The sequence below is a fragment of the Morone saxatilis genome, unplaced genomic scaffold (assembly GCF_004916995.1).
Source record: "Morone saxatilis isolate NCDOM2014 unplaced genomic scaffold, NCSU_SB_2.0 Contig9, whole genome shotgun sequence".
In the NCBI taxonomy this organism is placed as follows: domain Eukaryota; kingdom Metazoa; phylum Chordata; class Actinopteri; family Moronidae; genus Morone; species Morone saxatilis.
In genome coordinates, this window is record NW_023340268.1 from 12,426,439 (window position 1) to 12,453,112 (window position 26,674).

Sequence of the window (26,674 nt, forward strand, 5' to 3'; positions counted from 1 at the left end):
TATAATATAATATTATATATATAATATTAAAGAGTGTATGAGCTCAAGGTGCTGCGTGTTGATAGCTAACAGGTGGAGTGCAGATAAACTGGAGTAATGCAGAACATTTACATACTTTAACACAATGGGACACTGATGTGACTTTGTAATGCTTTTCTCAGGCGCCAAGAATTAGTCGTTGACTGTTGACTATTGACCAGTTTCATTCACTTTACGTTAGGGATGCACCCATCATATACAACAAATCTGCACTGGCCCCAGTTTGAATTGTCAGTGAGATCTCGGAAACTCATGTTAGCTTACATAAAGATTAACTATACAGATTCTAAATTTGGGGAAATAAGAGAACTGATGTCGGTCCTATTGATGTATAACCTGAGCTGAGGGGTCAACATAGTATTTGGAGACAGTAGTTTAGATAGAATATCTTATAGAAATATTTACAGAAAGAGTGATATGAGAAGATTTGCCCACTGTTTTAACCTGGGGATAATTTAAATGTAACCTTATATTATTGTAAATGCTTTGTGTGTTAGATGTAGGGCCGGTGGGTCAGCATACGGTCTTGCTTATTAGCAACGAGGTGGGAGCTAGCGTGTCCGTGTAGAAGGGGTTGCCATCGCTGACTGCTATCATTGTCGCTCCCCGGCTCTCTGCACATGTCGTCCGTTAGCCATGTGCCAGGTATCCAGGACGACAGGCCCTATCCCTTTCAAAGCAGCGCAGACACAGCTATTGTGTTACCATGGTAACCATTGTTTTGTCTAGGACGTTTTCTTTTTCTCTTTAGCTAACCAGGAGGCACTCCTCATCTCAGCTTTCCTCTGTGCTTGTGTATGTGAATGGGAAACATCAGGATAACAAACTCTATATGTAGGTAGTTCTATAGATGTTTATAAAGCCAGTCTTTGTTTATGTGGATGTTGACTCCAGTCTTTCCTGGCACCCGAAGAGCAGGGTGGATGAACTGGTAATAGGGGATTCCCTAACTGGCCTCTCTGCGTGTCGTCATCATTCCTAATAATAGATTGTTCACATCATAGGCACAGATTCTGATAAGACGAAGAGCTGAGGTGGTGTGTGTGCACTGGTGTGTGTACACTGCAGTGTGTTTGCCTGGCCAGGCCTGATGTTTTTTTCCTGACTCATTGTCAGGTGTCTCTGAAATGGCAGAGCGTCCTCAGACTGCAGATTTGCAGTTATGTCATAATATTCACTACCCCTTAACTTAGTTTCTCAGTTTTGATTTACTGTTCAGCCTTATGTCTCTTGTTCCTTCTAACTAACTTTTAGCTAAACTTAAGTTTGGGAATGCACACAGTAAAGACTTTTCTGTCTTTCCAGTGAAAACAAGGACACATCTGTAGAAAACAATTAGAGCAAGTATTGGTGGGTTTAAGATAATATGGTTTTAATCCTGTCATTTCTTTCTCTTTCCAGATACTATGACCAACTGTGTGCTGTTGAGCCCAAGTTTCCCTTCTCTGAAAACCAGGTAGGACAGCACATATGATTGTGGGTTAGACTTGATTGTCGGTTTCCAAACAGAAGAACTTAACACAAAGCATCTCTCTGTTTCCACAGCTCTGCTTAACCTTCACATGGAAGGATGCCTTTGATAAAGGATCTCTGTTCGGTGGCTCAGTCAAGCTCGGTAAGAGCAACCTCTTATCAAGTGCATTTGTGTTGAAGGAAGAATATCTGTGCATATAACTGTGTGAAGTTAAAGCCAATATATGACTTTGCCCTCCAGATACATATCTGTCATACTATCTCTTAATCTATTTGTCTCTCTCTCTCACAATGAGAAACAAAGCTATTTAACACTTTAACACTCCCTGGTTTATTTTGCGTCCAGAAACCGGCCTGACAAGGTTTCATGTAAATAAAATTTGCCACTGAAGTAGGTAAGATGGAAAAAGACATGACACAGGTGTGTGTGGGTTGTAACACAAGTGTGTGTGTGTCAAGGTCAATGACTGACCGTTCAGTGAAATTCAGAAAGTCCATGTGGAATAAAAAGAACAAAGAATCCCCGGATTCTTAAGACTGCTCTTTGTTGAGTTCAGTCTTCACATTTATTCTGTTCACGCTTGAACCTTTTGTCCTCTGTGGTGAATTGTGGGAGCTCATGACTCTGGGATTCTTTCCAGTGTACTTTGGGCGAGAAAAATGTAGAATGAAGCAGTAGAAAGTGTTGGTGTTGGAGAAAATACCAACGATACAAAAAACACTGTGAAGAAACAAGAGAGCAGTCAATATCCCAAAGATGTCACTTTGTGCTCTGTATATTCTGCCTGAAAGTGAGTTTCTGAAAAGATTCAAATTAAGGGAACCACAAAAAGGCCGCCTGACTTCTGATTTTCTCACTCCAGTTTGTGTTTGTTTCTGTGTGTTGCAGCTTTGGCCAGTTTGGGCTACGAGAAGACATGTGTGTTGTTCAACGCAGCAGCACTGGCCAGTCAGATTGCCTCAGAGCAGAACCTGGACAACGATGAGGGACTGAAGGCTGCAGCTAAATACTATCAGGTGGGCGTACTACCACACAGTTACATAGTAACATGTACAGCTTGATTTCAGAAAACCTGGTAAAAAAATTATGACTGTTATTCACATATATGCGTGTGAACTCTGTCGTGCTTCAGATGTCTACTTGAAGCATCTTTGAGCAGTCTGTTCTCATTTCTAATATTGTTAACAGTTTGCATTTTAAGTGTGACAAGCATATTGAATAGACTGAATATTACGGTACACTGTACACCATCTAATCTTTATTTTGTTTCTATGTTTCCTGAATATTTATCAGATAGAAATCCATACCATTCATTCCCATGCTTCTCAGACTTGAGAAATGGATGTGACCTAAACAATCAAGAAAAACTAGTTTCACTGTGCGCATATAAAGACGAGTCAAATGCATCAGCCTATAGTTTATGTTGGTTGTCTGCAGTTATTGGCATTACTATACATACATACAGTGTTACATACTTACATGATATACATTTCAAGCTCCAGAGATGCAAGCTTCTCTGGCAAAAGTAGACCTGGGGCCCGTTTCACCAAATTCTTTCTATCTCGTCACTAAACTCTTTATCTGTCTCACTATCCAGCTGGCCAGCGGAGCGTTTGGCCACATCAAGGACACTGTGCTGTCAGCGCTGAACAGGGAGCCCACCATGGACATCTCCCCTGAAACTGTGGGTACCCTGAGCCACATCATGCTGGCCCAGGCCCAGGAGGTCATCTTCCTCAAAGCCACCTCAGGTAGCAAAGGACGGACACCTCAAACACACAGATTATCTTCGGTTCAAGACTGTTGCATCATTATCTGCTGTAGAGACTTTCCAGCCTGTTCAGTGCACTTACATTATGGTTTATCTCTGTTTCTGGCATGTCGATACTCAGAAGACTAGAGTCCCAGTCCCTAGTTTTAAAAGTGGCTAGTGTATAAATTAGGTTTGTGGACACTGATATCACCCAGATATGAAATACTTAATAAACAGCATCTTTAATTACACACACGTGCATTTTTTTGCATTGAGATTCATTTCTAGTGATGACAGTATGCAGTCTGATCCACGTTGCACACAACCACTGTCCCAGTTCTGTCTACAGAGTTGCTTATTAGAGTTTTTAAGCACCAAATTTTTTAAATTTCTTCTGCTGAGAAGGTTAGTTTTTGGTGTAGATTAGTTTTTATACTTTGTTGGATGTGAAGGGCAATTTTCATCAGGGTGATGTAGAAATACTGTGGAAGCACAGCTGCAGAACACCTTCAGTGTTTGCATGTATGACCAAATGTCAGTAATCCGTTAGCAAACTGCAGATGGTCTGCAATTTTATTGTACCCTTAAAGGTGTCTCCTTCACCCAACAGATAAGATGAAAGATGCTGTCATCGCAAAGTTGGCCAATCAGGCAGCAGATTTCTACGGCGACGCCTTCAAGCAGTGCCAGTACAAAGACAACCTTCCCAAGGTATGTGAAGGACACACTAACCAGAAACACTGCTCGGCTTTGAAAATAAAAAGACAGTAACAAACACATCCACAGCCATGTGTTCAGTGTGGTGAAGATGTGTATAGAGTTTGGATTCTGTATGTATGTGTGTCTGTCTGATTGTGAATATTGTTTTCTAGTATGTGTGTATTTTTGAAAAATAAGACGTGAAGAGTGGTACTCAGGTTGTGGGACTGTCCAAATTGCAACCTATCTCTGTTCTCATTGGTCCATTTCCATCCTGTTTTCACTCTGATTGGTTGGTTACTACTAAGCTGCAGTTTGACTTGTTTTCATTCTCATTGTTTTCTTACTATCTAATCATGGGCATCTGAAGTACTTACTGTCTGCCTAACACTGGGACTGAAACACACACACAGAAACACAATACCTACAGATTTAATTAGTTAAGTTGATAGCATAATAGTGAAATAAAAAGCAGGAAGCAAGTGACTTGCACCAGCTGTTTGTTAGTCGAAGTTAGTCTAGTTAGAACAGGCTGCACAACACAAACATTTCTCATGTAGAGATTAGTTAAATATTTATACCCACCAAACATACACATACGCCATCATAGTCTCACACACACACACACACACACACACACACGGCTATGGGACGTTGATAAAGGTGTAGCAGCTTTTGCTGAAAGGTTAAACACTCATGGCCTGTTCTGTTTTCTCTCTCGTTGTCTTCCTTTCTTTCTGCATCCCTCGTGGTGGTGGCGGCGTTGGCATTGATTGTGTACGTGCGTGCGTGCTTGTGTTGTGTTTGCACACCTTTGACTGCTTGCGCCTGTTTGTGATTGGCTTCTGTAACGTCATTTGTGATTTGACCTCGCTGGTGTGCGTCTCCCATTTTGTGGTTTGCCTTGCCATTGTGCGTGTGTGCGTGTATTTATCTGTTTGCGTGCCTGTGTGTTGCTCTGTGGTTGCCTCTCCCTGGTCAGTATTTTTATTTTCAGGAAGTGCTGCCGGTGCTGGCGGCCAAGCACTGCATCATGCAAGCCAATGCTGAGCTGCACCAGAGCATCCTGGCCAAGCAGAAGAAGCGCTTTGGAGAGGAGATCGCTCGCCTGCAGGTACACAGCTTTCACATGACTTGAAGATTTTGTCCCACTCTGTCAAAAACTCTCAATTCATCTGTCACATTTTGAAATAACGTGGCTACTCATTCATTATCACTTGGATAAATTCCTATTTCTAATGTCTTATCTAATCTTCAAAAACTGGACAGATATTAGAGATACATGCCTTGAAGTTTCACATCAAAACCAGAAAAAAGTATTCATGAAGCAAACTTTTTCCTCCATCTTTTCTCCTCTGGCCTGTCCAGCACGCAGCAGAGCTGGTAAAGACGGTGGCGTCTCGCTACGACGAATATGTGAGCGTTAAGGACCTAAGTGACAAGATCAACCGTGCCCTCACCGCAGCCAAAAAAGACAATGATTTTATCTACCACGATCGTGTGCCTGAGGTAAAGGATCTGGAACACATCGGCAAGGCAGCGCTGGTCAGAGCCACTGCTATCACACCACCAATCAGCCAGAAATTCACAGGTGAGAGACAGTTTTTGAACCAGGTAGCAACATTACCCAGTTTAAAGGAATAGTTAGACATTTTGGAAAATACGTTTATACACTTACTTGTCAAGAATTAGATGTTTGGTCAAGAAAAAGCATGTAAACCACCATAAAACACTTTTTACACATCTTTTTATGTTTGTATTAAACAAACAAAGATATACCGTGTTATCTAGTGAGCTTTAGATGTGCTGGCATCTTTACACTAGGCTAACCGAATGCTAGCTGAAGCGGCATTTTTACCGAACAGATATGAGAATGGTAATATTATTCTAACCTTACTCTCTCATGGCAAGAAAGAAAATAATTTTATATCCCAAAATGTCCAACTCTTTACCTTAATGTCATATCTTCGATGTTTTGTTGTAACAGAGCTTAAATCAGCATTTATACTTCCCAATCAACCAAATGTTTTACATTAACGTAGTATATTGCAAAGCATGTTTGTGCGATGTTACCCATGATTCACCCTGGTTCATCTTATCATTAAGCGTTGGATGAAAATGCAGTTTTCGTTGTACTCGGATGTTATAAAAATGACTTGTGTGCTGAGAATTTTTGAAGCAAATTCCCATTGAAAGACATTCAATGTATGCAGAGTCCCGTTCATTTTTAAGTTGCTGATCCTCTTTATTTTGGCACAATCCCATCCAAACATAACCTCAAACCCACTGTGTAGGGAGTGGATGATCTTATCTGCAAAACTTTCTGGCTGCCTTGTTTTTTTGAATCAGCTGTTTATGTTGTTCCTTTCTCTTCAGATTTGTTTGAGAAGATGGTCCCGATGGCGGTGCAGCAGTCCATGAGCATTTACAGCCAGAGGAAGGCTGAGACTGTTAACAGACTGGTGGGAACGATGAGGGAGGCCACCAACCTCTGCAACGGGTATGCTCTCCTCCTTACGTTGCTCTGCTTGTGCACCTCAGCAGGTCTTCCCATGAACATGTCCATGAGTGCTCGTTTCTCCATGCATGGATAGATTTATTAAACATTCATAACATAATGGTGTACTAGATATCATTAAAATGTCAATAAAAGTACTTGACATGCTCTTAGCGTAGTGCCCTAAATAGCAGTCAAGCACTATTTGATGTTAGTAAGCACTTAACAATGTGAGTGTTTTGTCCAAAGAGTGAAATGCTCTTTGGGTAACACCCACTTTAAATTGAAATAGTTTTATAACTTCAGGTTTTATTTATATAAAACTGTGGAAACAATATTTTTACGATGACACTCAAAATGTCTAATTGTCTTGCTGACGGGGCATAAGTAGATGTTTGGACACCATAATAATTGAAAGGTGATGTTTAACTGTCCATCAGGGTGTTGGCATCCCTAAACCTGCCAGCCGCTCTGGAGGATCTGTCAGGAGACTCCATCCCACAATCCATTGCTGAGAAGGCCCGGTCCATTGTGCAGCAGGGAGGACTGCAGAGCATCGAGCAGCTAATCAGAGACCTTCCAGAGCTTCTGACCCGCAACAGAGAGATCCTGGACGAGGTCAGACACACAGAAACACACTGAATTATACATATGTTACTGTACTTTGTAGGTCCCATAAGCAGTGATCTAACCTTTCCCCTTACTGCTAACCTTACCTATCTTACCATCAATTTATTCAATAAGTTAAAAAAGGCACTTTTTAGAACCACAGCCTTCATAAGAGCTTGTTTGTCATATGGCTTTGCTTTCTTGACGAAGTAGCATATGAATGAAATGCTGTTTAGCAGCTGATTTGGACATCCTGAGTGTTGGACATTTCTACCACCGCTACCAGAAGAAAACATGAATACTAAAAACTCATAATCGTCCCTAATGGCGGAAATCCCAGATCAGGATCATCATTGAAATTTAATCCACTGATCTTGGGGCCAAGGACTCTCTGTCTACCAGCCTCAGCCAACCTGTTTTTTTTAGACATCTTGCTGACAAACAAATAAACAGACGGGAGTAAAAACATAAAACACAAACCGCTTCCAAGTTTGTTGGCAGAGTTGAAAAGTCTACACCAAAATGTCCTATTTCCGCCAAAAAAGTAGTCTGTTCTGTTGTACAAAGACAAAGAGCCATAACTGAAAATGAAAATGAAAAAAGTAGACTTATTAAATTATTTAGCAGCATTTCTGGAAATAATTTTTGTTTTAAATTTAAACTCTTTGAAAGTCATGCTGAATCAATTCATCACTAAATTGATTGAAGCAAAATGAACACACATTACGTTTTATAGACACAATCTATTGATGAATGACTAAAATTAATTTAGAATAATAATAATTGTTATTAATGGCCCTACATGAAGGTATGTTCTGTAGTTGCAATAAGATGGGTAGAATAGTTCCCAAAAGTCAGATACTACTTACACACGGCCATAACTGCAAATTAATAATAAAGTTGTGATCATTTTAGGATATAATGTTTGTGTGTGGTGTTGTCTTCAGTCTCTGAAGATGCTGGACGATGAAGAGACGACCGACAATGAGCTGAGAACAAAGTTTAACCAGCGCTGGAACAGAACCCCTTCTGGAGACCTGTACAAGCCCCTACGTACAGGTACACACACACACACACACACAGACTACATGTGCTTCTTGTTTCGTCCACTGTTAAAAATGCTTTTCCTTCCTCATAACTCTCTTCTCCTCTCTAACTTTACCTCCTACCCTCACCTCTCTCCGCCAGAGGGAGCTAACTTCAGTAACATCTTGGACAAGGCCGTACAGGCGGACCAGGTCGTGAAGGACCGCTACAACACCCACTGTGACATGATCGCCCTGCTGTGTAAATCAGAGAGCGAGCTCAACGCTGCCATCCCCTCAGCCAACCCGACAAAGACACTGCAGGGCAGCGAGGTCCGTCCGCCTCTACTTATGCCTTAAAACTTTACTTTTTGTTGGTATGGTTAGTTTTTGAACTTAGGGTGTGTCATCTCATCCCAAGATATTTTGTGTGCCACATAAACATATATATACACATATAGTCCTGCTGTACAGAAGCACCCAGTGGACATTGTGTGCTTTATAGCCCTGTCCCTTCTCCACAGAGCAGCTCCATTTTTCATTTTGTTTGCTGACTTTGCACTGTGTGTCACTGGGGAACTTAAATAACTAAGCAAGCAGAACTCGGAACAGCGAGCAGGAAGTGCATGTCTCTCCGCAATTACACTGCATCCATGCTAAAGTGTGAAACAATGGTATATTGCAGGTCATTGTAAGGGCGAGAGGTCAGGGAAACTGCTCTGTTGACTCACTACATCCATCTTTACCATCTTCACCCAGGTAGTGAACGTGCTGCGCTCCCAGCTCGCCCAGCTGGACGAGATCAAGAAGGAGAGGGAGACCCTGGAGGGAGAGATTAAGGCCGTGACCTTTGACATGTCCATAACCTTCCTGACGGCGCTGGCCCAGGACGGAGCAATCAATGAGGAGCAGTTGTCAGGATCCCAGCTCGACCAGTTGTATGGCGCCTATAACCAGAGGGTACAGGCCAGCCTCCGCACGCAGGAAGAGCTGCTGGGACAAGTTCAGGTATACGAACACACGCAGCGTTTGAGAAGACTAGACTGAATATCAACTGAGCAGCAAGGTGGCCTCGCTGTTAAAGAAGCTTTGACAACATTTTTTAATCCAGTCATGTGTCAGCAGTTTTCTGCCAGCTTAAAGAGTGTTCTGCAGCTAGTAATGACCTTCTTAAGTAGAGCAAACAGAAAGTGAATTTCTTTACTGGGATCAATCAAGCACACCTATATCAAACAATAACACATTCAAACTGATCTTACAGTTGGTGAAGATAAAGTGCCATTGTGTCTGAAGAAATATTTACAGTTCGCTGTGCATCAATTTACTCAGTGTGTCAGCGGTTAAACTCCTCAATCTGTGATCTGTCTTTTCAACCTGTGATCTCCTTCCAGACCTCCCACCAGGAGTTCAGCAGTCTGAAGCAGTCCAACACGGAGGCCAACCAGAGGGAGGAGGTCCTGAAGAAGCTGGCTTCGGCCCATGACAGCTACGTTGAGATCAGCAATAACCTGCGCGAAGGCACCAAGGTACGCACTCAGCACAACACACCGGCACACACAGGCAGGAGGAACTGTACTGCAGTAATGCATATTTGTTGGAAATTTTTGTTTCGTGCGTCAAGGTGGTTTGCAAGCCAGGTGATTTATTTTCGTCCCCTTATGTTTTTTCCCTCCTCAGTTCTACAACGACTTGACAGAAATCCTGCTTAAGTTCCAGAACAAATGCAGCGACATCGTTTTTGCCCGCAAAACAGAGCGGGATGAACTACTTAAGTATGTACTTTCCTGTTTTTGTCTATTTGACTGGTTTCTGTGACAATTATACAATCTGAGTTGGCTATGAGGAAAACATAGGCCAATCACCAGGGTTTTTTATAGTTTCCTAGCGTGTAGACTGATTTAGAGTCTAGACTCTAATCAGTCTAAACACTTCCAGCATTAGCTTCAACATGTGTTGCAGTATAAGAATCTTTGTTATTCTCACATTATGAGAGCTAATAAATTCATGAATGTGAAGGAAACATTTCAGAACAGTCACTGTTTTTCTTGTTTCAGGGACCTGCAGCAGAGCATCGCCCGAGAGCCCAGCGCTCCCTCCTTCAACGTCCCTGCCTATCAGAGCACTCCAGCTGCCCCCGCCGGTGGCCCAACCCCTGCACCCAGGACCGTCTTTGTAAGAAGCCACTCACATGTTGAATACCGCTGCAGCAGATGTGAAGCTGATGGTTATTTATTGATCGGTCTTCTCTCTACCCGTTAACAACAGCAGCCTCAACAAGCCCAGCAGCAGCCCCAGGCAAAGCCCCCACCCCCAGCTAGGCCTCCTCCACCGAGCTTCACCCCTCAGGCAGCGTCCACCGCTCCGACCAGTGCAGCACCCACTGGCCCTCCCTCCAGCAACCCACCTCCCATGGCCCCACCATCTCAGGCCCAGGGACCACCTTACCCCAGTTACCAGGGCTATCCAGGGTGAGTTTCCCATCACAGCATCCGATTACTCAGTATGAATTGATCCACATAACTTACTGTATTGATGTCAGGATCGAATGTACATGATTTTATTTTCCTTCTTAGAAGTCCTTCCTCTTGCTCCTTCTTAGAATTTAGATGGTAAAAGCAAGTATGTTGTCCAGGCTAAATCATTACCCATTAAGTTGTTTTGAAAATATGTCTTTGTACTGGATGTACTCGGATACATGTTGAGTTTGATATCGCTGTCTTGTCTGTATTGTGTGTATATGTAGCTGGAGCCAGCAGCCTGTTAGCTTAGCATAAAGGAACTATGTGGAAACGGCTAGCATAAAGTTCAATAATTAACACATTATATCTTTTTTGTAAGGTTTTATCAGGAGTTATATCCTATAACTATTTCCTAATAAACATCGGCCGAGCAGGTTGCACAGCAACCAGACCTGACAACAGGGTGGCTGTTTCTCCCTGCTTTCAGTATTTACCTTTCAGAATACACAAATAAGATATGACGTGTTAATTAGTGAGCTTTAGAGGTGCTGGTAGGTGGATTTTTTTTTTTAACCTTTGGACAGACCCAGGCTAGCTAAGCTAAGCTAACCTGCTGCTGGCTCCAGGTGCGTACACACAGACATGAGTGGAATCAAACTTCTTATCTTACTCTAATAAGTAAAAGTGTATTTCCCTATTCCTTTAACGCTTGAAATTGGTGAATATTACTTAGTTTTCTCTGTTGTGGTGTCCACGCAGGTACTACCAGATGCCGATGGGCTACAATCCCTATGCTTACGGCCAGTACAACATGCCTAACATGCCTAACATGCCCAACATGCCCTACATGCCATACCAGGCGACTCCAGGACAGGGAGGTTACCCCGCAGCCCCTCCTACTGGACAGCCCTACCCTGGCTACCCACAGCAACCCCCTCAGCAGCAGCCCTACTACCCTCAGCAATAACTCTCCTCTACATGCCTTCATTCCTCTTCTCACCAGTTAACACCAAATAAAAAATACCCCCAGCAATAACACTTTATCTCCATTAGCTCCCTCCCCCATCACCTTTTGTTTTCTCTCACTAACAGCAGCTACAGTAACCCAGTTAAAGGGTGACCTCAGAGCTGCTTTGCACTTCTCTCTGAAACCCTTTATCACTTTGCCACTTATTCTCCTTTTCATCTCATCCCCCCTTTCTTATCCTAGATAAGGTTTTCTGGGTTCAGACAGCACTTTTCCCAAACTGTCTCAACTATCATCAATGCACTAACCCCCTTATTTTTTTATGTACTCATTTTTCTAATTGTTTTGTTAACGGTTAAATTTAAACCCCTAACTGGTTTTCAGTTAACTGACTCTTTCTCTGGGCTGGACTGCTGTACAACACTCAAGGAGGCGCATAAAATCCTCGGATGTTTCCCTGGTTTGGGTGTCTGTGTTGTGTGGGCGGACGGGTGGTCATTACTAGTCATGCCACTGATGGGAGGGCACAGCCGCTTCCTCACTCCCCCACCCACTCAATCAACCCCCAGTGCTTCTATATCAACTATATTCCTATTTTTGTAATGAATACTGATGCCTCGCTGATGTATAAACCTATAAAAACGAATGGCCTGTAGGTTTTCTAATGTAGATGATGACTGTTGAGAGTTCTGCTCTTTTTCTTTCGCTCTTTTTTTTCTCTTCTCTCTCTCACCCAGGGAATGTTGGTATATTTCTGTGTTACAATCAGAGGCTGTACAAGTGGGAGAAATGATTCTATTATATAAATATATGTATAAATAAGACTCTGTATGTGGTTAACCGAGACACTCTGTGTGCTGCACTCTCATGCTCTTTGTGTTTATTTTTATTCCTCAGCTCTAATGTGATTAAAAACAACTGCCAGCCAGAGTTTTGTCTGTCTTTTTAAATATTGGATGTCTTTATTGTCAGTTTACCTGTCTTTTATCAAACTGTGGAGATTTGTAAAGCGGCCAGAAGAGGGCAGTCCTGCAGCTCACAGAGGGAGCAGCCGCTGAGCAGCAGTTCATTTGCCACTGTTGCTCCTTTCAGCCAATCGGGGAGTGAGTTGTGCCATCTGACTAATCGGACGCCTTTTGACCTCCCGAGCATTAGGGGCAGATCCCATTTAGATGACATGCAAATTACGTTCCAGTGAGGTCGTGATCTCATCCAATCATATTTCCCCGCAGGTGATTTCTCCACAGACAGATTTCATCCCCAGATATTTATTCAGTGTCAGGAGACGCTAATGATTTCACATATCTCCTCCCTGTGTGTGTGTGTGTGTGTGTGTGTGTGGTAGGGAGGCAGATGGCAGCGCAGTGTGATGTCTGGAAGGATGCATGGAGATGTTGGCAGAGAGCTGCTGGTCCCCTGCCTGCATCCATCACTCCACTTCTCTCCATTTTCCCCTCTCTTCTCTCAGTCTAATCTGTCTTCTAGAGTTCTTCACAGCTCAACTCTTTAAAAAAAAAAAAAAACCCCACCATATTTCACTTCACTTTCCCCAAGCGCTCTCCCATCCTTTGTTTTCCTTCCTATCAGACTCTCTTCATCATATTTTCCTTTGCTCCTAAGCTTTTTTTTGTAATACCACCTGTCTTTTTATATCCTCAGCTGCTCTCTCCTCCATTTTTTTCCCCCCTCTCCCTTGGCTTGTCTGTTTTTGCTTACCATTCATCTGTCCTTGCTGTCCAAGCCACAAATCGTTGGCAGCGAGTTGTCTTCACTGGTCAGTATCTCTTGGCTCATAAACGTCTCATAACATCACGTCAGTCTCCAGTGTGTATGTGTGTTTGAGAGTGAAACTCACAATAAAGGATACACACTTCTAATCAGATCTAACAGCTCACATCTCCTACTGGAAGTGACACAACACATACACACAGTCATGTTTCTCTCCCTCTCTATCTATACAGCATGCCGTTGCTGCCAAAGCCAATTGTAGCTCTGGATGTGTTTATCAAAGGTGTCTGTGCGTCTCAGGCGCTTAATTTTAACAAGACGTTCTCCACCGGAGGAGTGTCATATTTTAATTGGTCTGAAACAGAATAAAGGCAGCGAACAGAGCACTGCGGTGACAGGTATTAATTACCTTCTGCCTAATGGCTCCCAAACTCAGCACTCAGCCATATTGGTGCTCACACTATTCTTACTCCCCCACTCTTTTCTCTCATCGCTTTTCTCTCCTCCTCACCATGTGTTTATCTGCAGTAGGGCTGAATCGAGGGTTTTCTTTAGCTATGATGTTGATAATTACACAGACATACCTGATTATGGAAACATACTCTTTAAAGGTCCAGTGTGTAACATTTAGGAGGATCCATTGGCAGAAATGGAATATAACATTTAATGGTGTGTTTTCATTAGTGTGTAATAACCTGAATAAAGGAGTCATGTTTTTATTACCTTAGAATGAGTGGTTTTTATCTACATACGAATCTGGTCTCTTTCCATGGGGTCCGCCATGGTGAACCACCGTGTTTCTACAGTAGCCCAGAACAGACAAACCAAACACTGGCTATAGATAGAGATACTTTACAGCCTGTTCTCATTCCCAGGTTGTCAAATACCGATGCCAGCAGCGTTCAGTTAGTTGCAATCTGAAACTTCAACGCTAGATCCCACTAAATCCTTCACACTGGTCCTTTAATACAATGATTCCCAAACAGGGGTAGTTGTACAGCAGGGGCTATTGCTGCATTTGCCATGGGTTACATGTTAAGATGTAGAGTAGCACAACTAATTAAAAATATTAACAGGGATTAAAAACATACCACTGTCCACTGTCACACCAAAGGTTTTGCAACCGAGAGAGCACGAAAACTAGTTAGCAGTAGTGAGGATAAATGGTCGAAATGACTAAAATGAGTTCGGATATTTTTTTAAGTAATGGATAAATGTAATTTACCTAAAAGTAGGGGAGTTATCTAGCTATAAAGTAATGTATAAAAGGTTGAAATAGTAACAAATGATTGTAATGGCTGGTTAAAGGTAATATATAAACAGTTTGAATAATTTATCCAGTTTCCGATGCTTCAAGATGATGATGCATGAATAATAAACACACCAAAACATCGGCAATTCAGTTGTATAAATAAATACTGAAACAATATCCACTTTTATTAATTGATGGTGTTAAATATGCAGTTTAAAATCAACTGAAATTAAATTAGAAACATGGCGGATGGTGTGTTTCAGGGGGGGATCAAGGTACAAAACAGGTAGTGAACTGCTCTAATGTACCTGTTTCTAGGGATTTTATTGTGCTGTAATTGAAAAATAAAAATCATGGTGATAATCCTTCTCTGGTGCATCAGTCTATACATGCCCTGACTGTCATCCTGCTTTTCGTCTTCTTTTTCCAAGTGAAGTAGAAAATGTGAGAATCTTTTAAAAAGTAAGGATGACATAGTGCTGAAATCTCATTTATGGTGTTAATTTGATCAGTCTAACAGCTTACAAGTTGCCAGTATCAGTGCATGTGCGTTGGCTGATAATTTTGCCTCAGTGAAACAGCTCTCTGGCCCTGGTATGTGCGTTTTTGTTTTTTTTTGCTTCTTCTGTTTTTTTTTTCCATAGAAGCGAGATGCCTGAAATAGCTCTGATTGACAGGTATAGAGACTCAGTTACTATAACAACTACCTCCTGGCTCTCATGAGCACTCTCTCTCTCTCTCTCTCTCTCTTCCTCCTCTCCGCCCCCCCTCACCTCTCCTCTTTTCATTTTCTTTTACCAGCTCTCCTTTTTACCCCCGACTCCCTCTCACCCCCTCACTATGTGCATGTGTGGGTGTAGAGGGAAGAGATTATGAAAAAGAACTCGACTGCAATATTCCTTCACACAGAGATGTTTGTGTTGCAGAATAGAGAGGCCTGGCACCAGCTATTGGATCTAACCTGTGTGGGTGAGGGTAGGCGAGAGTGGGAAGATGAAACATGCTTATACAACACGGGCAAATAAGCCTTTTATATTCTTTTCGTGTTTCCTTTTTGGTGCTTGTTCCTCTGTCAGGTTGAGCTGCTCCGCTTGTATAATCAAGTCAGTCCACCGCGATGTGTTCCTCCATGCGTGCGTGCGTGGGTGTCTTTGCATGCGTGCACGCACTTGTGTCAGCAAGCGGCACAGTGAGGCCACCCGATATGATGAGTGAATTTCAAGCACGATAGGATCTAGTGGGACTGACACTGGAGAGCACACAGCAGCAGAGAGAAAGTGTGTGTGTGTGTGTGTGTGCTGGCGGGAAGAAGACGGACGTCATTGCTGCCACCTGCTGTAGTGGGACAAAGGCCAGACACATACACACACACACACACTTGCATATGCAGACAGCCAAGCAGAGGTCAAAGCAATCTCTTAACATAGCATTAATGGTATGATTTACTTAACCTTCTTACGCTCAAGCTATCTCAGGCCCCTCCATCCCCTCCTGTCAGAGTCCACCACTCCCTCTCCTCTCCTCTCCTCTCCCTCTCCTCCCCCCTGTGTCCCTGCCTCTCCTTTCATCTTCCCCATCTCTGAGTCATCACACAGGGTGAGAGGTCTGAGGAAAACAAGCTGCCAGAGTTGGACATGCCATAACAATGCAGCACCTGTCAGGGTCTGTGCGTGTGTGCGTGTGTTTGTGTGTGTACCTGTGTGAGTACATGTGCAATGCAGCTGTCTCAGAGCGTCTGTCATCAGGAGAAAGGAGGGAACATATCCAAGTCTTACTGTAAATACAAAGGGCACACACACACACACACACACACACTGTCCATATACTATATATATGTGTGTGCGTGAGTGTTGGTGAGAATGTGTGTGTTCTCACTGCTGTGGCTTTCTCCAGAAGTTGCTCTGTCGCTTTATTGATTGCTTGTCTCGCTTTGTGGCAGGAAATGAGATGGCGGGTCTCAACACCTGTGTGACCCCAGTCTCAGAGAGCTCCTCTAATGATCTGAGCTCGGCTGCCTGGGTCTTGTACTGCAGCTGGCTCCACACTTGGCTCAGACCTGATCAATAGCACACCCATCAGCCTCTTGCGCCGCACAGAAGACGTGTGTGTGTGTGTGTGTGATGAGAGCACCTGTAGACGTCTGTACTCCCTTCTTCTTGTTACAGAAGTTGACAATTAAACAAAAAACCGAGCTGTGCATCATCAAGCTCTTTCATATTGATATGCTTCATGCTGCGAACTGACCAGTGAAAGTCTAATCTGTATTTTTTTTATGTAAACTTCTGCAGATGCCTTCATCTCGGTGGTAATTTGAGGGTATTTCTGCACCGTTCACACAGCGATGGGCGATAATTCAGAATTAATTAGGCTACGATACACGGGGGAAGGCGCAGCCCATAATAAGACATTTAAAACAGGATGGGATCTGGTATCCAAGTGCAGGGTATCCATAGAGACCGTTGCTATGGCGGAGAGAAATCTCACCTCATTAGGAACAAATATAAATAGCCTTGCGACTCAGCTTATGGTCATGATGCCCACGGCTGAGAGAACAGGCTCAGAAGGCTTCCAGGTCAATGATACGGGATGAGAGTCAGGATGCGGAGAAAGAGGCAGTGATAAATGGAGGAAATGATTAAGAGAATTAGAAGGAGGGAAGGAGGAAGAAGGGAGGAAAAAAGATTGAGTTCCTGAGGACGGGAGAAACAGGAGGAGTAGGAGGAGGATGTATGTGTGTGGGAAAGAAAGAAGAGGAAGATGGATGAGGGAAAAAATAGATCCAGAAACAAAGTTTCTCACTGCTGTCTGATGAAGATCTCTCTCTGTCTACCTGTTGTTGTTTTTTAACTATAAAATTGTATGAGTTTCATGATGTCGGGGTCCAAACGATCCCTTCAATACTAATGCAAGTTTTTAGTTCATAAATGCTGAAATTAAATAACAATTATTGAAATTATGAGACAGAACATACAAGCAAAATTAAGATGCAATCACAACCCAGAAGTGCAAAAGAAGCCATGATAATAAGATGGTGTGAATGACTTGTGAAGAGAAGGCAGAATCCTTTTTTCCCCTATTTTCTTTATCTCCAAGAACTGACTTTTGCAGAACCGGCATTTTCTTTTTCCCAGCGACATTCATAATGAGCGAGGAGGGAGAGAGGAGAGGACGGCAGGAGTTGTGGGAGGAAATATGGGAGAGGGGGGCTGTGAGAGAGGTTGACAGCCAAGTGGAGAGGAGACAGATGGGAGCAAAGAGAAAACTCGAGACATCCACCACTGATTGCATCAACAGGTCTGAGCCCCTCCAGGTATGCTGCAGTGCACCACAGTATTACTACAGTATTGACTCATCCCATTGTTGACTGTCCAGAGGTCCTGTAAGGACTTTATCTTTCTCACACTCCTCTGCTTCCTGTGTTTTACTTTCTCTTTTGCTTCCTTTGTAGCCTGCTGTGTGTGTGTGTGGGTGTGAGGCAGCACCCTTAGATTATGTGTGTTTCTTTGACATTTAGTCATCAACTCTCAGTGACAGCTGACAGTCTGGTTAGTGACATAAGACCAAAGTGGCTGTGTGTGTTCTGGTTATGTGTAGTCTTATTACTCCTTACATCAGAAATCTTTTCATTTTCAGTTAGTAGGCGTAATTATTGCACAGCACTGGAACATAACAGCAACTTCCCCATCTCCCCTTTCCTCTGTAATTGCATTTAAACTGCCGAAATTTAGCTCTTTAAATGTGAGATTATATTAAATCTTATGACAAAATCAGTCAGAAAACCATTTGCATTGTGAGTGCCCTCACATAAAGTGGCTGCTGTGCAGCCGTTGCAAATTTCAGGCAAGCTGGTGGGTCAATTAAGGGAGAAAAAGCCGAGAGACTCCCTCCTCTCGATGCAAATAAACCTTAAAAGCTTGTTTCGGCTTTCTGTTCTTCAAAGCTAAATGGTTTCCTCTGCCTTTGTTGTTAACAGTGTGTTTTCAACTCGGGAACAAAGGTGTCTGCGACTGAAAGATGAAAACTGCGACAACTGATGAAGATGGTATAGAGTTCAGACGTACGTTTGTGTGGGCTGTCTAATTGAGGAGATTGTTTGATTCCTCTCCCTCTGCGTTTCTCTCTCTGAAGACCTGTCAAACTCGCAATCAGTGAAAACAACATGCATAGAAGGATTGGGGAGAGCAGGAGGGAAAAGAGTGGAGATGGAAAGACGGCGTTTAGGAAGAAAAGGAGGGAGTTTACGCCTACCGCCTAAAGAGATGAGAAGACAGGCAGAGGAGAGGAGAATGTGTGGAGGAAGCAGTGTGTGAGTGCCAGAGCTCATCAGCCTGTCAAACATCCGTTATAGACCACAAACCCACACAGCCATTGCACTGCTAAGGTCTATCACTTAACAGGTGCACTTCCTTCACCTTCACACACATCTTCTTATACTGGTACAATATATACGGTGTGTGTGTGTGTGTGTGTGTGTGTGTGTGTAGGTGGTCACATTTACGCACATGGAGTTTGAGCTTGTCCACAGAGCACAAACCAGTCTTGGATGATTTCCATGCCGCGGAGGGTGATCCACAGTGAGTCACTCTCATTGATCAGAAAATAAAACCAGTCAGGTGGATTCTTCATACTGATGGTTCCTTCACCCCTCTCCTGAGCTCCTAACTGTTTTAGCTCTGCGCTGGCACAATCTGAGTGCGCACTCTCAGCCCAACCCACGTTTGAACCCATATTATTCCTCACTGTGCTCATAGTTTTGTAATTCTGACTGCTGTGCTGACGCACTGCATCTAAATTCATCATCCACTCTCCCTGGGGGGTTACATCAGGGCTTTGTACACTTTTTGTTTATTACCTCAGGTACCCCCCCAGATATAGGTACAGTTTAGAGCACAGGACATTGCATAAAGGTGTTATCACAGGAGCTCTGTTGAATGAGGTTTCTGTTCTTTGTTTCTATTGTGGGTGGGAAGTGAAGCAGCAAGTGATACCTCTAATTATGAAAGTCAATCCACATCAGTGAATTGTACCACTGAAACCTTCTCAAGGGGTCCCTCCTATACCCTACATTACCCTATATTTTACTCCTTTTCTAGTCCCTACAGCGACTTCACGAACAATTACAACAGCTTTAGATACATTTGGGAGCAAATTCTTCATTTATGATGCAAAACAGCAGTGACATCTTCCTGCATCCTACCAATGAGAACTGTGATATCTGGGTTACTAATGTAAACCCTGTTGTGATGCAGAATTCTAGATCATACACTATTTTAAGATCTAACCTGTAAGGATCTTTAACTAATTGTTTACCATGTAAAAAGATTTCCTGTATTATTATGTATAATAATAATAATAATAATACATTTAATTTATAGAGCGCTTTTAAAGAAACTCAAAGACACTTCACATGAGTTAGAAAGGAAAAGAAAAAGGCAATAAAAACAACACACTAAGAAATTATAGCTATATCTACAACACTCAACAATAATCAATAATAATACATTTAATAAACATGTATAAAAACATACTATAATTTCTCTGTTGCAACTGTTTTGGTATGATTTCATAGTGATAGCATTCTAAAAGCCATTAAAGGTCAATTATCATAATTTATTTAACCTTTCTAAATCCCTTTAGAGTAATAGGGTTTCTGACATGAGCATTAATGATGCTTTATCATAGAGATTAAAATTTTCTTTCATACATAATGTATAACCAAAGATATTTTACATCCCAAAAAATGTATTAGATTCAACCTATAGTCACGCAGTACCAGCACAAAAGAAATGCAGTTTAGCATCTAACCAGATTGTGGAAACAGCACTCAAGGTGCACATTATACATATAAAGATAAAGAAATGTACAGAAAGGACAATAAACAGATGGAGTGGTGGTTGAAGGAAGAGAGGTAACTGTGATATATAAAAGATAAAACGACACAATATATAAAATGTACAGTACAAAAGAACGCAGCTATGATATGTCAGTAATATGTGTAGCATGTACAGTATGAAAGAAGACGACATGTACAGTTGAATATGGTCAGAGTTAAATACAATCAGTGACATATAAATACAATAATGAAATGTACAGTATCTTTATTAGGACTACAGTTTCTATCTGTATTTCTACATTATCCTTATAATTCAGACAGTGTGCAGCATTTGAATTAGGAAGCCTCCACTCAGCAGGTTTACCTCATTTGAATAGAGAAGCTAGAAAGTCTGTTGCAAAACATCATGAAGACTATTATTCTTATCCTGAGCCACAGTTCACATGAAAACAAAATCATAAAAATTATGTATTCTTAATTAGAATTAATGAAGCCTAAAAGAAAGGCTGCGCTGCTGCGTCTCACTGAGGTTAAGAAGCAAAGGAAGGAGGTCTATTTGTCTGTTTCTTGTCTGTGGCTGTCTAGTCACCCGGCCACATGCTCTATCATAGTTTAAATATTCATAGCCTTCCCTCTGAATATTCATGAGGCCCCTATTAATATTTATGAGCCTCACTTGTTGAGGTGTCACTCGATCTCTTGTACACACATGCACACACAGACATTTACACACACTGATGATCAAAGGAGATAGCTATGTCTACACGGGCAGATTCATGAGGAATGGTGTAAGTTACTCGAGCTGTGATGTAATGGTAAATAAAAACGGTTGCCTTCTGTTAGTAAGCAAACAGCATCCATAAAACTAATAACTATCTAGTTGCTCAGCAGTAAAGGAATAGTTTGACATTTTAAGAAGTTTTCTTAAAGTTCTCATGCTTGTACAGTAAATATGAAGCTGGAGCCAGCAGCCTGGTAGCTTATAGCTTAGACTGGAAACTGTTGGTTATTCTGGCTCCAAACATAAAACCAAATATCCTAGAAGCACCTATAAAACTCACTCATTAGCACGTTATAAATAATTTGTTTAATCAGTACGAAAAACAAAGTGTAAAAGCAACAATTCACTGTTTTACAAGGCAACCAGTGAAGATTCAAGGAAGTTAGCGCTCCCGGCTAAGAAAAACATCAAACACCCTGTAAAATGACAGATTGTTGTTTTTACACTTTGCTCTTTTTTTAATGGATTAAACAAACGAGATTTAACGTGTTAATTAGTGAGCTTTAAAAGGTGCAGGGTTTTATCTTTAGACAGAGCTGTGGTCCCCTGCAGTGGTTTCACTCTTTATGCTAAGCTAAGCTAACCAGCTGGCAGACACAAGAATGATATCAATCTTCTCATCTAACTCTCGACAAGACAGCCATTGAGCATATTTCTTAAAATGTCAAACTATTCCTTTAAAGAGCATACCGTGGGGAATAAAAAAAAGGCTTTCAAAGTTAATTAAGAAGTCGTAATTGAGTAACACAGACACACATACAGCAATGTAACAGTGACTATCTGTTAGTAGATACATACTTGATGTTATGTGGATTTCATATACGGTAAAGTGGAATTACTAGAAGTGATTGTGAGTTTACCCTTCCTGAGAAGAGGGCCAGTCTAATCCCAGTTCCAGTAAGGTCTTTAAACAGACATCCCTGTACCTCAGTGAGTCTCTGGAACTGATGTAACAGTATGACACACACACACACACACACACACACACACACACAGTCAGTTGTGTACTTTCTAATGAGATGTGTTTATGTAACAAGCCTCAACCATGGAGGTATTTCTGTGCACGCGCAAGGGGAAACAAGCGCCACTGAGTCTCTAGCCTGTGTGCACACATGCCAACCATACTGCCAGAACCAGTAGACAGCAGGTGTGTGTGTGTGTGTTTGTGTGTGTTTGTGTCTGTCATAGGCCACACTTCAGGACAGATTTGAGATGATATACACACCAGTTGTCTATTGATGACTTATAAGTGGATAAAAATAAAAAAAAAATGTTTTTGTTAGATGTTGTTAGATTTTGCTGCATTTGTGTTGAGCATCATGTAAAGTCGTTCCTTGTAAATTAGTGTCATTAGAACATGACAAACCTGTGTATATGTGTGGAGAGAGAGAGAGAGAGAGAGAGAGAGGGCACGAGCGCAGTGATGCACACACATAGCAATGTCTGTTGTCTTTCGGGTGACGCACATCCTGAGGACTGTGCTCAGTCATCTCAGTAGATTGTGGTTATGACATTGAGTCTCCCTGGTGTTTTTTGGCCCTTATAGATCATATATGTACTTTCACTTACTGTACATATGTGCAAGATGAGATATTACCAAAGTTAAATGTCACAATATGTTTTACTCTGTATTTAAATATCAATACATAGTATATTAACTTCTGCTGGTGCATCCATACAGCAGTTACTCTCACTTAGGGGTGGTTATTGTAAATTTTAAAGTTACTTAAAATAATGTGACATTTACAGTTCTCTAATAAAGAATAACATACTAAATACAGAACCATACGGTTTTGGGGCGTACGGTGTTATATAATTAATTGAGACATAATTCGACTATGTTAACGTTTCTTGCAGTACATAAGAAGAATATTGTTAGGAGTGATTAACAGAGAATTTGTTGTAGTCTTAAGTGTTGAAATCAGTTCTGAGATCCCCCAAACTATTAAAACAGGGTCTGGTTCAATATAGATAATAACTACTTCAAAGAGTGTTTTAAAAAGTTCAGACCAGTTATTTTCTATCTTGGGACAAAGGGTGAAGCTGTGAAGTAGGTTTGCCTCCTCCAGGCTACATTTATCATATATCGTAGATCTAGGGTTATATCTTATGTAATTCTGTCTTTGAATAATGGATTCTGTGAATGACTTTGAACTGAATGAGACTAGAATTAATGGAATAAGAATGAATCTGCTCTGGACTTCATGCTCCTATTTCCTCTTGGATCTGTGTTTCCAGTTCATTCATTTCGTCTAGCAATTGTTAAACATCATAGAAATAAGACACGGCCTCAACAAGACGTGTTTATGAGGCTAGACATGTCGAAAACAGAAGGTGACGCCCTTTTAAAATTTCGCCGTGTGGGTGTGCAGGTGGTTTCTGATTTGCAGTAACCTTAAGTTGTATTCGCAGAAAGACCACAATTTTCTTGCACCTAAGCAAAAAAAAGAAGAAGCTGAAATTACATACAGATGAGGGTTACTGATAGTACATATACCAATGCCCTTCAACTGTGGGAACTCATTAACAACTGAAGGTTTCCATTTATTTGGAGTAAGAATTACCATACCCTTAGTCCAAACCTTAATTTGCTCCTAGATTGCACAGAACTGTGTTACACTGTGGTAACACTGATATAGATTCATTTTTCTAACCACGTACAATATAGCAGCTCAACTACTCTGAAACAATCGTCATATTAGTTGTAGTAGAAGTAGTAAAGACTAATCAAATTACAACAGAATAAATCTGAAAAAGTACACATTGCATGGAAAGGAATGGGAGGTTAACCGGGGGCCAACAACTAATTTCTGTCCTTTCTGGATGTAGTCAAGGTTGTAGCCAGCACTTCACATACCTTATGACCTCAGTATTTTAAAAAAGGACATGACTGCAGTGCAGATATAAGGCTCGGTATCATTCATTCAGATGTCGTCCATGTAAAAGATATCTTATTACTTCTGTGTGATGTGGTGAAACCAAAGATAGAAGAGAGTCGATGATTCAGATTCAGGGGGGCTCTAAGTGTGAATAGACATGGGATTAAAGAATACCCTTGTCTCCAGCTACCACTGAGGACACTGAGGTCTCCGTAATACATACTGCACATACTGGGTTTTTTAAGAGTCAACCTGATATTTTTTAGACGTAAGAACATTTTTTTTTATATATATAATGAAACATAAACTAAAAGCCATTAGAATTACATTACAGTATTACATTTGGCCATTGTGGGGTTCTGTATTTCTAAAATCCTGTTCCTGAAAAGACTAAAACAGACCAACATCCTCACACTCTGCACCATTACACTATTGCCTATTGTCTACCAATGTTTGTTTATAGATATGTATAACTGCACATATAAGTCTATGTCTTTTATGTTGAACTTGTTCTGTTTATTTATGCTGTTAGTCTGTGTTTGTACGTACAACCGGAGTCAAATTCCTTTTATGTGCACGCATACCTGGCCAATAAAAGTGATTCTGATTCTGATTTGCTAATTATTACCAGTGGTAGAATGTAACTAAGTACATTTTCTCAAGTACTGGACTTAAAATACATCTACTCTACTCTATACTATTTCCTTTTTATGCTTCCTTGCACTTCTGCAGTATATTTTCTGAGCAAAATATTGTACTTTTGGCTCCACTACAGTCAAGCATCAGTCAATAAAATATGATGTACTTTTACAGATCAAACCACCCCACAGTGTGTAAAGCAGTTCAAATCAGCTCCACCATCTTCCACCACTTATAGCCAGTGCACACAGACATGAAGAGTGTCTCCATCTTCTGCCATTTAACTGAGTATAAAGGACATAAAATTGTATTTACTATTCGTCATGGTAAAATAATCCACCTTTTGACACAGCCTTTTCTCATAGGCTCTATATATCATCACTCACTTCTTAGTATTTCTATAATAACACAGCAGTTTTCACTTAACTGCATTAATCTATAGGCCATATATATGTGCAGCATGTTACTGTTGCTGCATCATAACCAGAGCCAAGATACATACAGCCTATATTTTCTAATATTTTTGACTCTGTGTCTTCTTATTATCAATAAAATGATTCGATTTTAATATGACTTGGTGCTTCCATGCAGTATTTATTCAAAGCTAAGCTGAGGAAAGTGACATTCACAGTTTTTTGAATAAAGAATAACAAATAACATTGAAATCTACATACTGTTCTTGATCCCTCAGGATTGTTGGGTCTCTAGGTAGCAGATGAGAGGCTGCCAGAGCTTATCAAACTCAGATTTGTCCTTTAGTTGGAACCTTGTGCTTTCAAGGTGTGCAGTGTTTGTTCATTCATTATGAGTCAGTGTAATGCTTATCGGCTCACTTTTATGGCTTAATTTGACCACGGACGGACACTTCCTCTTTCTTCCAGTAAAAGGTGTGTTGTAGGAAAATTAGGAATACTATAATATTAAAATATTACATAACAGGCCCTGCATGAAAAAAGTATTGTTACAGTGTCAAGCAAAGTCACGTGAATGTACTCACAGTCCATAAAATGGTCCCTGGGGTTGTTATTATGGTATTATATTAAACTATCAAATCAAGTATTAGGGCTTTGTATTGGCAAGAATCTGGCAGTACTATAGGTATCACGATACAGGGGTTAGGATTCAATATATTGTGATATACAACCCTGTAAACTGAAGATATATTGCGATTTAATTGAAAGAAATCACATTTTAGGAAAGCTGTCATGGTATAAAGAACAGGCCACCATAAGAATAACATCTGAGTTAAATAAAACTAGACCAGAACCAGAAGAGCGAGATCTGTATTTGTGTTTATCACAGTCGCTGTACCATCCAACATCACAGACCTGGGGGATTTAAACACAAGGATCAATCCTGTATTTCTGAGAATCGCTAAAATATCACAAAATAAAATATTGTGATACGATATTTTTCTATATTTTCTTACACCCCTAACAAAAAGCTTATATAGGCTTGGGGAGTAACGGATTATATGTAAGTAAATAATCTCGATACATAAAAATACAGAACATAAAACGTAGTCAGATTACAGCAACATTTAGTAAAAATGTAGATATTTTGGAGGATTACAATTTAATATACATATTTTTGATGCTAAAAATCTAATTTCTTTTCCAAAGTTACATCGTTCGGTTGTCTTATATTGCATCAGTACCTCTTATTGTCATTTATTTTCTCATGTTATTTCTCCTTTGTCTCGCTTTAATCAAGTTACATTACATTTATACTTGGATTGGGTTACTGACTACATTTTAATCAGGTAATTCAGTAACTGTATCGGATTTTAAAGGGTAACATGAAATGGAAATCATACTCAACTTACTTACTAGCGGTAGGCTCAACAGTGTTGGCAGAGCTCCACCTCTCTAAAAGAGGAATATTTTTAGCTTTGATAAAGCTGTAAGAGAGGAGTTCTTGTGTCCCCTCAAGTGTTGGAGCCAGTTATTGCAGTAATTGCAGCAGTAGAGGAGATTTAATTGAGCTGCACTGAAACGTTAGACACACCGAGAGAGCGAGACAGACAGGAGAAGAGCGACA

At 41.1% G+C, this 26,674-nt stretch overlaps 1 protein-coding gene across 3 annotated transcripts in view; it reads left to right on the plus strand.

The window, feature by feature from the left end:
• The window catches only part of pdcd6ip (programmed cell death 6 interacting protein), a 15,774-nt gene extending 3,322 nt beyond the window's left edge, over positions 1–12,452 (plus strand). Inside the window, exons 2-18 of one of the 3 annotated variants that reach the window (XM_035681167.1) lie at positions 1,441–1,495; positions 1,585–1,654; positions 2,402–2,529; positions 3,111–3,264; positions 3,877–3,977; positions 4,948–5,079; positions 5,334–5,556; positions 6,342–6,465; positions 6,903–7,080; positions 8,019–8,130; positions 8,260–8,429; positions 8,856–9,104; positions 9,488–9,622; positions 9,774–9,868; positions 10,151–10,268; positions 10,356–10,564; positions 11,315–12,452. In XM_035681167.1, the coding sequence (XP_035537060.1) occupies positions 1,441–1,495; positions 1,585–1,654; positions 2,402–2,529; positions 3,111–3,264; positions 3,877–3,977; positions 4,948–5,079; positions 5,334–5,556; positions 6,342–6,465; positions 6,903–7,080; positions 8,019–8,130; positions 8,260–8,429; positions 8,856–9,104; positions 9,488–9,622; positions 9,774–9,868; positions 10,151–10,268; positions 10,356–10,564; positions 11,315–11,522 (2,461 nt within the window). In that variant the 3' untranslated portion in view covers positions 11,523–12,452. The remainder of the gene's footprint in view (positions 1–1,440; positions 1,496–1,584; positions 1,655–2,401; positions 2,530–3,110; positions 3,265–3,876; positions 3,978–4,947; positions 5,080–5,333; positions 5,557–6,341; positions 6,466–6,902; positions 7,081–8,018; positions 8,131–8,259; positions 8,430–8,855; positions 9,105–9,487; positions 9,623–9,773; positions 9,869–10,150; positions 10,269–10,355; positions 10,565–11,314) is intronic. The other 2 variants (XM_035681170.1, XM_035681169.1) reach the window with 2 other exon arrangements.
• Positions 12,453–26,674: the final 14,222 nt, after the last annotated feature.